This window comes from Coregonus clupeaformis, unplaced genomic scaffold, assembly GCF_020615455.1.
Source record: "Coregonus clupeaformis isolate EN_2021a unplaced genomic scaffold, ASM2061545v1 scaf0208, whole genome shotgun sequence".
Taxonomy (NCBI): Eukaryota; Metazoa; Chordata; class Actinopteri; order Salmoniformes; family Salmonidae; genus Coregonus; species Coregonus clupeaformis.
The window spans coordinates 392,730-406,257 of NW_025533663.1; the positions used below are offsets into that span (position 1 = coordinate 392,730).

A 13,528-nucleotide genomic window follows, 5' to 3' on the forward strand; every position below is an offset into this window, starting at 1 on the left:
CAGCAATGTGCATGTGTCTGCTCAAACGGTCAGAAACAGTCTCCATGAGGGTGGTATGAGTGCCCGACGTCCACAGGTGGGGGTTGTGCTTACAGCCCAACACCGTGCAGGACGTTTGGCATTTGCCAGAGAACACCAAGATTGGCAAATTCGAGACAGACAGAAGGGTGTGTTCATAATTCAACTGTTCTACCTTGTTAGCTAGCAAATACTGTAGATCCAAGTTGGCTAAACTTGAAATATAAAGATTAGCTGGCTAATCACTAGCACGTGGGCTTGAGAGATTGTTGATGAGACCAGTGTTCATTTTCTACAGGCTAATGCCTGTTACAAGAAGTTAGTCATTATTAGTGAATGTGTTTATGGATGGTTCTAGTTACATTATAACAAAAAATTGCATTTTTATAGACCGACTTGAAAGCCAGATCAGTGATTATTGCAACAAAAAAAACAGGTTAAACTCTTTTGATAAAATAATTAAATTATTAGTGGGTCATTATTTTTACATTTTTTAGTCATTTAGCAGACGCTCTTATCCAGAGTGAGTGCATACATTATTTTTGTATTTTTCATACTGAAGCGAACCCACAACCCTGGCGTTGCAAACGCCATGCTCTACCAACTGAGCTACATCCCTGCCGGCCATTCCCTCCCCTACCCTGGACGACGCTGGGCCAATTGTGCGCCGTCCCATCGGTCTCCCGGTCGCAGCCGGCTACGACAGAGCCTGGATACGAACCAGGATCTCTAGTGGCACAGCCTTAGACAACTGCGCCACTCGGGAGGAAGGATTATTAGACTGGGTATAACTTCACATGCCCTGAATTAATGAGATTATTGCTGTTTGAAATGCAGTTTATTTTACCTTTAAATTGTACAACAATGCTTCTTTTTTTATTTAAATTATTATTATTAAGGAAAAAAAGACTGTCAATCAGTTTGAGAAAATGTAGATATTTTTAGGCCATTATCGCTCAGCCCTCATAGTGAGTGTAATTATAGAACGCTTGTGGATTTATATTAAGACGCAAAGTGGAACCCGCATCGTTGTTGTCATCAACATCGTTGCATTTGCATGCAGACTGGACTTGCGACAAACAAATGCATTCCTTGAGTGACAGGGGGCGGGGCTACGTATGTGTGGAAAGTGGCATCGAGAGAGAGCGAGAGAGAACTCAAGTAGCGGAATAAATAAATAAATATATATATAAATAAATAAGACATTACACACAGCGTATCACATTTAACAAACCAAACATTAAAATACCGTTATAGAAGGTAAAGTAAAAACCCAAACCGGTCCGTCCGTCAATACCGGTACAGCCCTAAGGTTAGTTATACCAGCCCAACTCTGCAGCACGCTTAGGCAAGAATAATGGATAACTAAAGACAGTACAGTACGGGGGAGCAGAGAGAACGTTGTCTTGCTGTTCGGCTGCTACTGCCTGAGCAGAGATGAGATTATGACTTTAATGAATGAAAAAGAATAAAAAGTCATCAAATAATATACACAACTGAAATATTTTATTTATTTCATACTAATTTACTGTTGTTCTATTGACGTTCTACCCAATGTTGCGTAGACAGAGAATAGAATGTGTTCAATGTTTTGGCAATTGAATGTTCACTATTATTGGCTTTGGAATTCCCATTAAAAAAGTTCTAAAATAATTAGTCATTTCATAATGCATTTAAATGTTAAAAATAGATTGAAACCGAAAACGGTGATAATTTGTATATATATATATATTCGAACCAAAACGACCTCAGAAAGCACTTATCGCTCAGCGCTGCAAGGTAACCTAACCAATAAATGACCATAGCTCGGTGTCAGTCTACTAACGCTGGGAAACACTGCTCTACCTGAACGCAGGGTGCCGAGTGTGCTGTTGACGTAGCCTGATAGTGCACCACTGTATAGGGAATAGGGGCCGAGTGGGCTGTTGACGTAGCCTGATAGTGCACCCCTGTATAGGGAATAGGGGCCGAGTGGGCTGTTGACGTAGCCTGATAGTGCACCCCTGTATAGGGAATAGGGTGTCATTTGGGACTCTCCACCATTAACCTGGGAGGTAGGTTGCTGAGTGGACAGAGTGCTGGGGTTGGAGAAGGCTTGGCTTGCCTCTATTGGTTTGGCTTGCCTCCATTATAACACACAACTCTTATCCAGAGCGACTTACAGTTAGTGAGTGCATACATTTTTTTATTTTATTTTCTTTCATACTGGCCCCACCGGGGGAATTGAACCCACAACCCTGGCGTTGCAAACGCCATGCTCTACCAACTGAGCTACATCCCTGCCAGCCATTCCCTCCCCTACCCTAGACGACGCTGGGCCAATTGTGCGCCGCCCCATGGGCCTCCCGGGACGCGGCCGGCTACGACAGAGCCTGGATTCGAACCAGGATCTCTAGTGGCACAGCTAGCACTGCGATGCAGTGCCTTAGACCACTGGGCCACTCGGGAGGTTGATATACCTGTTGTGAGTCAGTGTCTGTTGATGTACTGCAAGTCACCTGTTGACCAGGACCCCACCAGGGAATAGGGTACCATTTAGTAAACCATTTCCACCATTACCTGGTCGTAGGTTGCTGAGCGTGGACAGGGTGCTGGTGTTGGAGAAGGCTCCGGCTGCTGTTGTAGTGGGGATCTTGGAGGCGAGGCTCTGGCTTTGCGTCTTGGGCTCCTGTTCATCAGTGCTGTCCACTTCCATCTCCTCCTCTCCCTGCTCACTGCCTGCCCTGCTAGCGGGCTCCTCTTTAATGGAGGCCAGGGGTTGGGACCACACGTCTGGAGAGGGGGGGGGGGACACACGCACTGTATGTTAATATATACACACACTGCATGATAACACACACACACACACACACACACACTGCATGATAACACACACACACACTGCATGTTTAATATGTACACACATCACATGTTAATATATATACCAGGGTTTTCGTTAGCCGGTAACAGCCGGCCTTTGTCCAAAAATAAAATAGAAAAGCCAATAAATACAATTTGCTCCGGCCAATTGCCCGGGAGAAGAACAAAAAGATCCCATTGTGAAATAATACTTTTTAGCCTCTTCACTGATGGAAATACCAGTCGATGGAAATACATTAAAACTGGTCATGCTTATCAGTCTATAGGTTAATTAAGTTGGTGCGTGTGTCACAGGATATTCATTCTGTATCTTATTTATGACACCGTACAGCATACAGATACAGAGACTTGGAGCGGAAAACCTGTCAGACAGCATGAAAGCTGCTGCTGCAGCATCTTGTGGTGCTTTCAAGACAACCGGGAACTCGGAAAAACACCAGGTCAAATCATGTGATCTTCAGGTCGGAAATTCAGAGCTCTAGAAAGGAGGCCCAGGAGTTCCCTAGTTGGAATTCTGAGTTGGATGACCATTCAAAACGATTTCTCCCCAGTCAGAGCTCGTTTGTCCCCCAGTTCCCAGTTGTCTTGAACGCACAAGTCTGAGATCACCGAGTTCCCAGTTGTTTTGAACGCGGCATAAAAAACAGCAGGCTTAATCAGCACGTCACACACCACTGTGCAATGAGCTGGAGGCAGTATGCATTTTGAAAACATACTTAAATTGTTTGAAACCTGAATGTTTTAATACATACTGTATTATGAGTCATGTCTTACCCTGCTTCAAAGTAGCCTATTAGAACACCTCAACATTTCGCACATGAAACTGCTAGGATGTGCAGTGCCCTTTTGACAATGGTGTTTTCCTGCTAATTGCATTATGGAACGAACAGTCGCCCGTACACACACCCCACATGTTGATATGCACACACACGATGGCACGTTTTGTTGTTGTTGTTGTATACAGACTTGACTTCTATATTTAACCACAGGGTCCAACTGATCAGGGAAACCCAGTTGGCAGTACGTTAATGCCCTGGCACAGGGTCCAACTGATCAGGGAAACCCAGTTGGCAGTACGTTAATGCCCTGGCACAGGGTCCAACTGATCAGGGAAACCCGGTTGGCAGTACGTTAATGCCCTGGCATTTGCAGCTCAGTAATAATGCTTAAAGATGGGTAGGCCTAAGCCTCCACCTTGGGCTTTTACATGTGGGCTTTACAAACGCGATGGTTTTTGTAACCCCAGACAAATGACAAGACTGTCGAGTCCAAAAAAAATAAATGTTTTAAAGTCTTAAAAAATGATGAGGTAAGAAACAAGGCAAAGATAAAGGAACCGGGGAAGAGAAACCATTTTCATGGCATTAATGCGCCCCATCATAGAAAAAGGGCAATATTCTCCAGCTCTCTATGGTTTTGTTTTAGCTTTGCAACAAAGCTCACTGCAGTTAAACTTGAAGATGAGCTTTGGATTTCTAGGTATTTTTAGTCCCAGGTAAGTTAAGTGGTCATGCACCACTTTTCTCTAACTCACTTGCAGTGACATTATCTGAGAAACACGAGATCACCTTTTCCCCAATTTATTGAATAGCCAGATCGTTTGCCAAATGAATTGATTAAGTCTGGCAGCTTCATTAAATAGTACCCGCAAAACACCAGTCTCAACATCAACAGTGAAGAGGCGACTCCGGGATGCTGACCTTCTAGGCAGAGTTGCAAAGAAAAAGCCATATCTCAGACAGCCCATCTTAATATTTTATTTTTATTGGCCAGTCTGAGATATGGCTTTTTCTTTGCAACTCTGCCTAGCAGGTCAGCATCCCAGAGTTGCCTCTTCACTGTTGACGTTGAGACTGCCAGATGAGGACCTGTGAGGCGTCTGTTTCTCAAACTAGACACTAATGTATTTGTCCTCTTGCTCAGTTGTGCACCGGGGCCTCCCACTCCTCTTTCTATTCTGGTTAGAGCCAGTTTGCACTGTTCTGTGAAGGGAGTAGTACACAGCGTTGTACGAGATCTTCAGTTTCTTGGCAATTTCTCGCATGGAATAGCCTTAATTTCTCAGAACAAGAATAGACTGACGAGTTTCAGAAGAAAGTTATTTGTTTCTGGCCATTTTGAGCCTGTAATCGAACCCACAATTGCTGATGCTCCAGATACTCAACTAGTCTCAAGAAGGCACAACAATCTTTTAAATCAGCACAACAGTTTTCAGCTGCATAATAATAATTGCAAAAGGGTTTTCTAATTAGCAAACACAACATGCCATTGGAACACAGGACTGAGGGTTGCTGATAATGGGCCTCTGTACGCCTATGTAGATATTCCATTAAAAATCAGCCATTTCCAGCTACAATAGCCATTTAGGGCTCCCGAGTGCCGCAGCGGTGTAAGGCACTGCATCTCAGTGCTTGAGGCGTCACTACAGACCCCCTGGTTCTATTCCAGGCTGTATCACAACCGGCCCGTGATTGGGAGTCCCACAGGGCGGCGCACAATTGGCCCAGCGTCGTCCGGTGTAGGCTGTCATTGTAAATAAGAATTTGTTCTTAACTGACTTACCTAGTTAAATAAAAAGGTAAAATAAAAAAGTTAAATTTACAACATTAACAATGTCTACACTGTATTTCTGATCAATTTTATGTTCTTTTTAAATGGACAAAAAAAAACTTGTGTGCACCAAGTGATTTCAAGTGCTTAAATACCCCTTTCGCGCACATGCCCGAGACCGTGCACATTCCACAAGACTAATGAGACACCTTTAACATCCGAATGATTCCCAAGATTGTTTCCTGACATTTATATCCAAGAGCATTTCAAATAAAACATCTTAAACATGAACGTATTCCAAAAAAAAAAAAAAAAAGGGTCTGGCAGCAGAAAACTAAAACCGAACACAGTAACAGACCCCAGAGAAACCCCCCCCTCCCCACTGCTTCCTCAGAGAAATCCCCCCCCCCCCCACCGCTTCCCCAGAGAAACCCCCCCTCCCCACTGCTTCCCCAGAGAAATCCTCCCTCCCCACTGCTTCCCCAGAGAAACCCCCCCTCATTTTTTTTACATTTACATTTTAGTCATTTAGCAGACGCTCTTATCCAGAGCGACTTACATGAGCAATTAGGGTTAAGTGCCTTGCTTAAGGGCACATCGACAGATTTTTCACCTAGTCAGCTCGGGGATTAGAACCAGCGACCTTTCGGTTACTGGCACAACGCTCTTACCCACTAAGCTACCTGCCGCCCCTCCCCACTGCTTCCCCAGAGAAACCCCCCTCCCCACTGCTTCCCCAGAGAAACCCTCCCTCCCCACTGCTTCCCCAGAGAAATCCTCCCTCCCCACTGCTTCCCCAGAGAAATCCTCCCTCCCCACTGCTTCCCCAAATGAAGCACTGTTCTCCCCATCTCACATGAATGAGGACTGCCGGGCATGATGGCTAGAACAGACCCAATAATACACTAGCAAGCTAACAGTCAGACTTAACAGCCCGCTCCGCGGTTGTTGGAAAACAAATGAATGTTACCGTTTATGAATAAAGCTAAAAATTCACTGTTTGCTCAGTCAATATCCCTAGAAATGTGTGGCGAGTGATTTCACACTTTCACGCAGCTTGCAGCCTCTTCGGGCTTGGTGAAGACTCTTGTCATGGCGCTGTGATGAACATGTAGCTTGGCTGGAAGACGCAGGCTGTATTTCACCTCTGCCTCTCTCATGGTCCACATCACATCTCGAAAAAATGCGCGCCGTTGTTCCATCACCTACATGGTGTAGTCGGGGAAGATGAGAACCTTTTGGCCTTTGTATTCCATAGCTCGCTGTCGTCCAACTCGTAGAATTTTCTGAAAGTGATGAACCCTTGCGATTTTTGTGCGTGGCTTTGCACCTGGCGAGGGCGTCGCCTGTAGAGAGCAGTGTGCACGGCCAATGGGGAGGGGCTTTGGGAAGTTGTCGTCCTCCAGTTTGATGTTCAGCGACTCCTGCTTCTAAAATCGAGAACCTTGGCTTGGAGCGCCTCGTTCTTTTTAAGCTGCGCGCAGGTGGTTTCCAGGCCTCCGAACCGGGGTGTCATGATCAGACCGGGCCTCGTCGGCTGTCCGAACCGGGGTGTCATGATCAGACCGGGCCTCGTCAGCTGTCCGAACCGGGGTGTCATGATCAGACCGGGCCTCGTCGGCTGTCCGAACCGGGGTGTCATGATCAGACAGGGCCTCGTCGGCTGTCCGAACCGGGGTGCCATGATCAGACAGGGCCTTGTCGGCTGTGTCCATACGGACCTACAGTTCGGCCTGTGCCGTCTTTAGAGACTCTGTTTCGAGCCGGTCAAAACGAGCCTGTCAAAACGATCGTTGATAGTTTTTATTACAGCCTCTTTCATTTGTTGACACATTGCCGTGGCAGAATCTTGTTGCTGGGTATCTGGTGAGTTGTCATCAGTACTCAAAATGGCGCTAGCTGCTGTTTGTTGAGCCTGGGCCTTTGTCAACTTTGTGTTCGCTGTTCTGTCATCATATTTCACTTTTTCGCTGCTAGTTAGTGCCTGGGGAATATACTAAACAACATGTATATTTTTCTGGGGGCAAACTTGGAAATAATACGGTAAGAATTGAAGATTTCAAAATAAGCGGAGAGGAGATCTGAAGGAACCGATTGGTGTCACCTCGTTAGTCAGTATGTGTTACACCTGTGCTGGTTGCCATCTCGTTAGTGGGAAGGTGTTTCACCTGTGCTGGCCCAGGTGCTATTTAAGAGTGGCTGGCCCAGTGCGCCAGTTGTCTTGAGAGATTAAGGTCAACACCTTTAGTTGGCTCTCCCCATTTGATTTTTAGAAAGACAATCCTTTATCTCTGATTTTGTTTTGCTCCACCTTTTTGGTTTGCTTCCTGTCTTTAAGTTTGGTGTGGGTTTTACATTTAGTTTGCCTCCTCTTGGGCAAACTTAGTGGGCGCTAATGGGTGTCTAAGGTTTCAGATGTTGTTGCTAGACAACGTTCAGTGGACACACCCCCATGAGTGTCTTCCAGAACCCCTCCTAAAACCCCACCCGTTTCATTTTGGTTGTTGTCAGTGACTGTTAGTTCCCCCTTCTGTTTGAGCGACATTATTTGGTTTTCTTGCTGAGGAACGTAACACGTTACTAAAAACACACACACATCACGCTAATACACACACACATACACATCACGCTAATTTACATTTTAGTCATTTAGCAGACGCTCTTATCCAGAGCGACTTACAGGAGCAATTAGGGTCAAGTGCCTTGCTCAAGGGCGAAATCGACAGATTTTTCACCTAGTCGGCTCGGGGATTAGAACCAGCGACCTTTCGGTTACTGGCACAACGCTCTTAACCACTAAGCTACCTGCCGCCCCAACAATGTGTGTATATGTTAATATAAACACAGCACACATTAATACACACCACATGTTAATATATACACACCACACGTTAAATAAGTAATTGCCCCCCTTACACTCTATAACTGGTTGTGCCATCTTTAGCTGCAATGACTGCAACCAAATGCTTCCTGTAGTTGTTGATCAGTCTCTCACGTCGCTGTGGAGGAGTTTTGGCCCACTCTTGCAGGTAGAACTGCTTTAACCCAGCGATATTTGTGGGTTTTCAAGCATGAACTGCTCGTTTCAAGTCCTGCCACAACATCTCAAAATTGGGATTAAGTCTGGACTTTGACTAGGCCATTCCAAAACTTCAAATGTGTTGCTTTCTAGCCATTTTCATGTAGACTTGATTGTGTGTTTTGGATCATTGTCTTGCTGCATGACCCAGCTGCGCTTCAGCTCACAGACGACAGATGGCCTGACATTCTCCGGTAGAATTCTCTGATACAGAGCAGAATTAATGGTTCCTATTAAAGGCAAGTCGTCCAGGTCTACCGTGCTTCATTGTTGATATGAGGTTCTTACGGTGGAATGCAATGTTTGGTTTTCAACAGGCATAATGGGACCCATGTCCTCCAAAACGTTGACTCAAGTTGGCCAAAAAGCACCTGGAAGATCATAAAAGACCCTTGGAAGAACGTTCTATGGACAGATGATTCAAAAGTATAACTTTTAGGACTCAGCGTTGACTCCCTGTCAAAATAAAACATCACATGATATACACTACCGGTCATCTGATGCAGCACTCCATCACTCTCCTCCTTGGTCAAATAGCCCTTACACAGCCTGGAGGTGTGTTGGGTCATTGTCCTGTTGAAAAACAAATGATATAGTCCCACTAAGCCAAAACCAGATGGGACGGCTTATCGCTGCAGAATGCTGTGGTCTCCATGCTGGTTAAGTGTGCCTTGAAATCTAAATAAATCGCAGACAGCGTCACCAGGAAAGCACCCCCACACCATAACACCTCCTCCTCCATGCTTTACAGTGGGAATTACACATGTGGAGATCATCCGTTCATCCACGTCTCACAAAGACACGGCGGTTGGAACCAAAAATCTCCCATTTGGACTCCAGACCAAAAGGACAGATTTCCACCGGTCTAATGTCCATTGCACGTGTTTCTTGGCCCAAGCAGGTCTCTTCTTATTATTGGTGTCCTTTAGTAGTGGTTTCTTTGCAGCAATTCGACCATGAAGGCCTGATTCACATAGTCTCCTCTGAACAGTTGATGTTGAGATGTGTCTGTTACTTGAACTCTGTGAAGCATTTATTTGGCCTGCCATTTCTGAGGCTGGTAACGCTAATGAACTTATCCTCTGCAGCAGAGGTAACTCTGGGTCTTCCATTCCTGTGGCGGTCCTCATGAGAGACAGTTTCATCATAACGCTTGATGGTTTTTGCGACTGCACTTGAAGAAACATTCAAAGTTCTTGAAATGTTCCGTATTGACTGACCTTCATGTCTTACAGTAATGATGGACTGTTGTTTCTCTTTGCTTATTTGAGCTGTTCTTGCCATAATATGGACTTTGTCTTTTTCCAAATAGGGCTATCTTCTGTATACCGCCCCCCCCCCCCACCTTGTCACAACACAACGCATTAAGAAGGAAAGAAATTCCACAAATTAACTTTTAAGAAGGCGGACCTGTTCATTGAAATGCATTCCCAGTGACTACCTCATTAAGCTGGTTGAGAGAATGCCAAGAGTGTGCAAAGCTGTCAAGGCAAAGGGTGGCTATTTGAAGAATATTTTGATTTGTTTAACACATTTTTGGTCACTACATGATTCCATATGTGTTATTTCATAGTTTTGATGTCTTCACTATTATTCTACAATGTAGAAAACAGTAAAAATAATAATAAAGAAAAACCCTGTAATGAGTAGGTGTGTCTAAACTTCTGACTGGTAGTGTATATACACACACTCCCTAGGGATCTTTCCATTTCAAGACGATTCGATGCCTATCTGGATCCATGGGCTCCGATACGTTTTAGTTTGAAAACTATTCGATGCGCTAACATTTGTTGCATAAAACTCTTTGATTTTTCCATTCTACCGATGGCGCTCGTGGGCCTCTCGGAGCTGGATCTGTCGGAGCTGACTTGTGTGTGTAAATGTTGTTTTACCCATAAGGGAAGCCGGGCATCTACCACCTGTTTATAATAATAATAATAATAATAATAATAACAACAATATGCCATTTAGCAGACGCTTTTATCCAAAGCGACTTACAGTCATGCGTGCATACATTTTTTTGTGTATGGGTGGTCCCGGGGATCGAACCCACTACCTTGGCGTTACAAGCGCCGTGCTCTACCAGCTGAGCTACAGAGGACCACTGTTGCTTTTTCTTCCCCTCTACCACTTTGAATCTGAAGTCTCCGTCACCCACTAATTCATTAGTCATTTTTGCAGTTTAAAACATGTTTGAGCTAGTAATGTATCAATATGTACCTTCAAAATGTGCTATGGACATACCCAATGAATATATAGCGCAACTTTGGATTTCACCCACATCTCACAATCGAATGGTTTCAACCGCTTGGAAGTTCTCTTCTTCGACCATGTAGTGTGGGTATCAAAAGTGACTGCTGTTCTCATTATTAAATTAAACTAAAAAGGACTATATATACCCACAATACACTGATTGTTTCTAGCAAAACTATTGCGGATGGTGAACCTGAACAATCTAAATGAAGTCTACTGTAATCCCGATCAGCATGTAAAGGCAGATGACAGTTGTGTCTCTGCTCCATCTTAAGCTACTTTTACTGATATAAATAACCTAGCAAATTACGTTGGTTGTCACTCAACTAATAAAGCCACTTTACAAACATGTGAAGGCTGAAGGCAACACGCAGAGGTGCCAGATCAGCAATAGGCCTACCACTTGTTGGTCAGCGCGCAAAGCGTGCAGTTTGACTAGGCTACTGATAATGCCTGGCATGCAAAATGACTTGTAGACTGACTGTCAACACAAATAGATGCTTAGTTCGACACTGGACTAAGCATGAAAGACACCCACACACCCCAGCCACGAGCTGTTCTCTCCCTTACCGTCGGGCAGATGGTATCGGAGCATGAGGTCTGTTTGCAGATGACACAACAGTAGTAGGCCTGATTACCAACAATGACAGCCTACAGGGAGGAGGTGAGGGCCCCAGAGGAGCGGTGCCAGGAAAATAACCTCTCCCTCAACGTCAACAAAACAAAGGAACTGATCATGGACTTCAGAGGGATCACGCCCCTATCCACATCGACAGGACCGCAGTGGACAAGGTGAAGAGCTTCAAGTTCCTCGGCGTACACATCACTGACAATCTGAAATGGTCCATCCACACAGACAGTGTGATGAAGAAGGCACAACAGCGCCTCTTCAACCTCAGGAGGCTGAATACATTTTACAGATGCACAATTAAGAGCATCCTGTCGGGCTGTATCACCGCCCGCAACCGCAGGGCTCTCCAGAGGGTTGTGCGGTCTGCCCAACGCATCACCGGGGACACACTGCCTGCCCTCCAGGACACCTACAGCACCCGATGTCACAGGAAGGCCAGAAAAGATAATCAAGGACAACAACCACCCGAGTCCTGGCCTGTTCACCCCGCTATCATCCAGAAGGCCATGTATACCATGCGTATCCTGTATATACGACTAATAAAAACGTAACTTAAAAAGGAGAGGATGCAGTTGTCACAAAATGACGTATTTTCATTAGTTAGAAAGAAAAGAGTTTGAGCAACAAAAAAATTAACAAATACATGAACACACTACGCATGCACACATGATGAGCGACCACATACGATGGGCGCACCCACACAAAAGTGCAGGTGTGATGGCTTACTGTCTTACCGGTGTTGGGCTCTTGTTTGACATAGCAGACCTTCTCCAGATCTTCCTTGTATTCTTTCTTCAGCTGCTTGACGATCTTCTTGCTGTGGTTGGATTTCTTCACTCTGAACACCTCAGCCTCATCTACGAGAGAGAGATCAGTTAACGTTCGTGTAAACAATGAAACAAGCAAAAAAATAATTATGTGAAGATTGGATGCAACCAAACGGCTGTTAACTAGTTAGCTAGCTAGCTATGTTGTTTACAACCTTGAATCTGCTAGCTACTGTAGCTGACTGACATTAGTTAACTTGGCTAACCCACAATGCAGAAACGTTGACAATGTTTTAAAATGTTTTGACAATGTCAAATTGTCAACACTTCAATACGTCAGCTCGGAAGCACAGTATTTATTACAAGAACACTTATTAGGTAGTTAAATATCCGCTGAAACGGTTAGCTAACCGGTTAGTTAGCTAACTAACGTTAACTAGCTAGCTAGCTAGATAAGCTAACTCACGTTACCGGTAATAAAGGAGAGGTAATCAGTTAGCTAGCTAACTATCCGACGTTAACTTTACCTTCGTCATCATCAAAGCTCAGCAAACTGGCTTTCGGGGCTCCCCCTGCATCCCGAGTTTTCTTATTTTCCTTCTTGATGGCCTTTGACTGAAACCCGTTGCCGTGGTGCACGTCCACGCTAACCCCGGAGAAGGCGTCTGTGCTGGGGGCATCGGGCATCGGGAGATCCTCGGCGAAAGGCCCGCATGGCTGCTGGGCTGGCTGGCTTTCCTCCTTCTCGTCCTCGTCCGACTCATTCCTCCGTCTTAAATTTGATCTTTTTGCTTTTTTAAACATGTCTGCTCCTTATCCGAAACAAATTAGACTATATCTGTAAAAAATAAAAATAAACACACGGCAGCATATCAATAAAATGCTACGAAGCGCGCAAAATAGCCTCTGCAGCGGATGGCGGCCATTTCGTTTCAGCTAACGGAAGTACCCGTATTTTTTATAAATATAATATTACAGACAAGCGAGAAATAGCAATGGCGTCTTTTTGTAGGCACTAACTCCGCCATGACCCGTTGGACGATGCCTATGTGGAAAATTAAAGGTTTATTTTTTTGGGATAAACGCCGAAAATAAGGTGTGTGGTAAACACAGGTTTAGGAGATCTTATACGTTTTATTCCGTGAGATAAATCACTTGATTTGGCAATGTAAACATATGTTTCCCATGCCAATAAAGCTATTTTAGTTTAATACTCTTCATCAGTTAACGTCACTTTTTGTGCATTTTTAAGAATTGTAATTATTTTTTTTAAACACAAAGGCTTCATAATTCCTAAAGGTAATGTTAACATAATGCTACTATCTCATTGAATAAAACGTATAAAGATCTCCTCAGGCCTTACTTTCGCCG

At 44.6% G+C, this 13,528-nt stretch overlaps 1 protein-coding gene across 2 annotated transcripts in view; it reads right to left on the reverse strand.

Annotated features, from left to right (window-relative positions):
* paxbp1 (PAX3 and PAX7 binding protein 1) overlaps positions 1-13,087 on the reverse strand; it is a 69,221-nt gene extending 56,134 nt beyond the window's left edge. For both annotated transcript variants that reach the window (XM_045214171.1, XM_041851497.2), the window contains exons 1-3: positions 12,685-13,087; positions 12,125-12,247; positions 2,578-2,790 (exon numbers count right to left, since the gene is read on the reverse strand). In XM_045214171.1, coding sequence (XP_045070106.1) covers positions 2,578-2,790; positions 12,125-12,247; positions 12,685-12,961 — 613 coding nt within the window. In that variant the 5' untranslated portion in view covers positions 12,962-13,087. The remainder of the gene's footprint in view (positions 1-2,577; positions 2,791-12,124; positions 12,248-12,684) is intronic.
* Between the last annotated feature and the right edge of the window lie 441 nt (positions 13,088-13,528).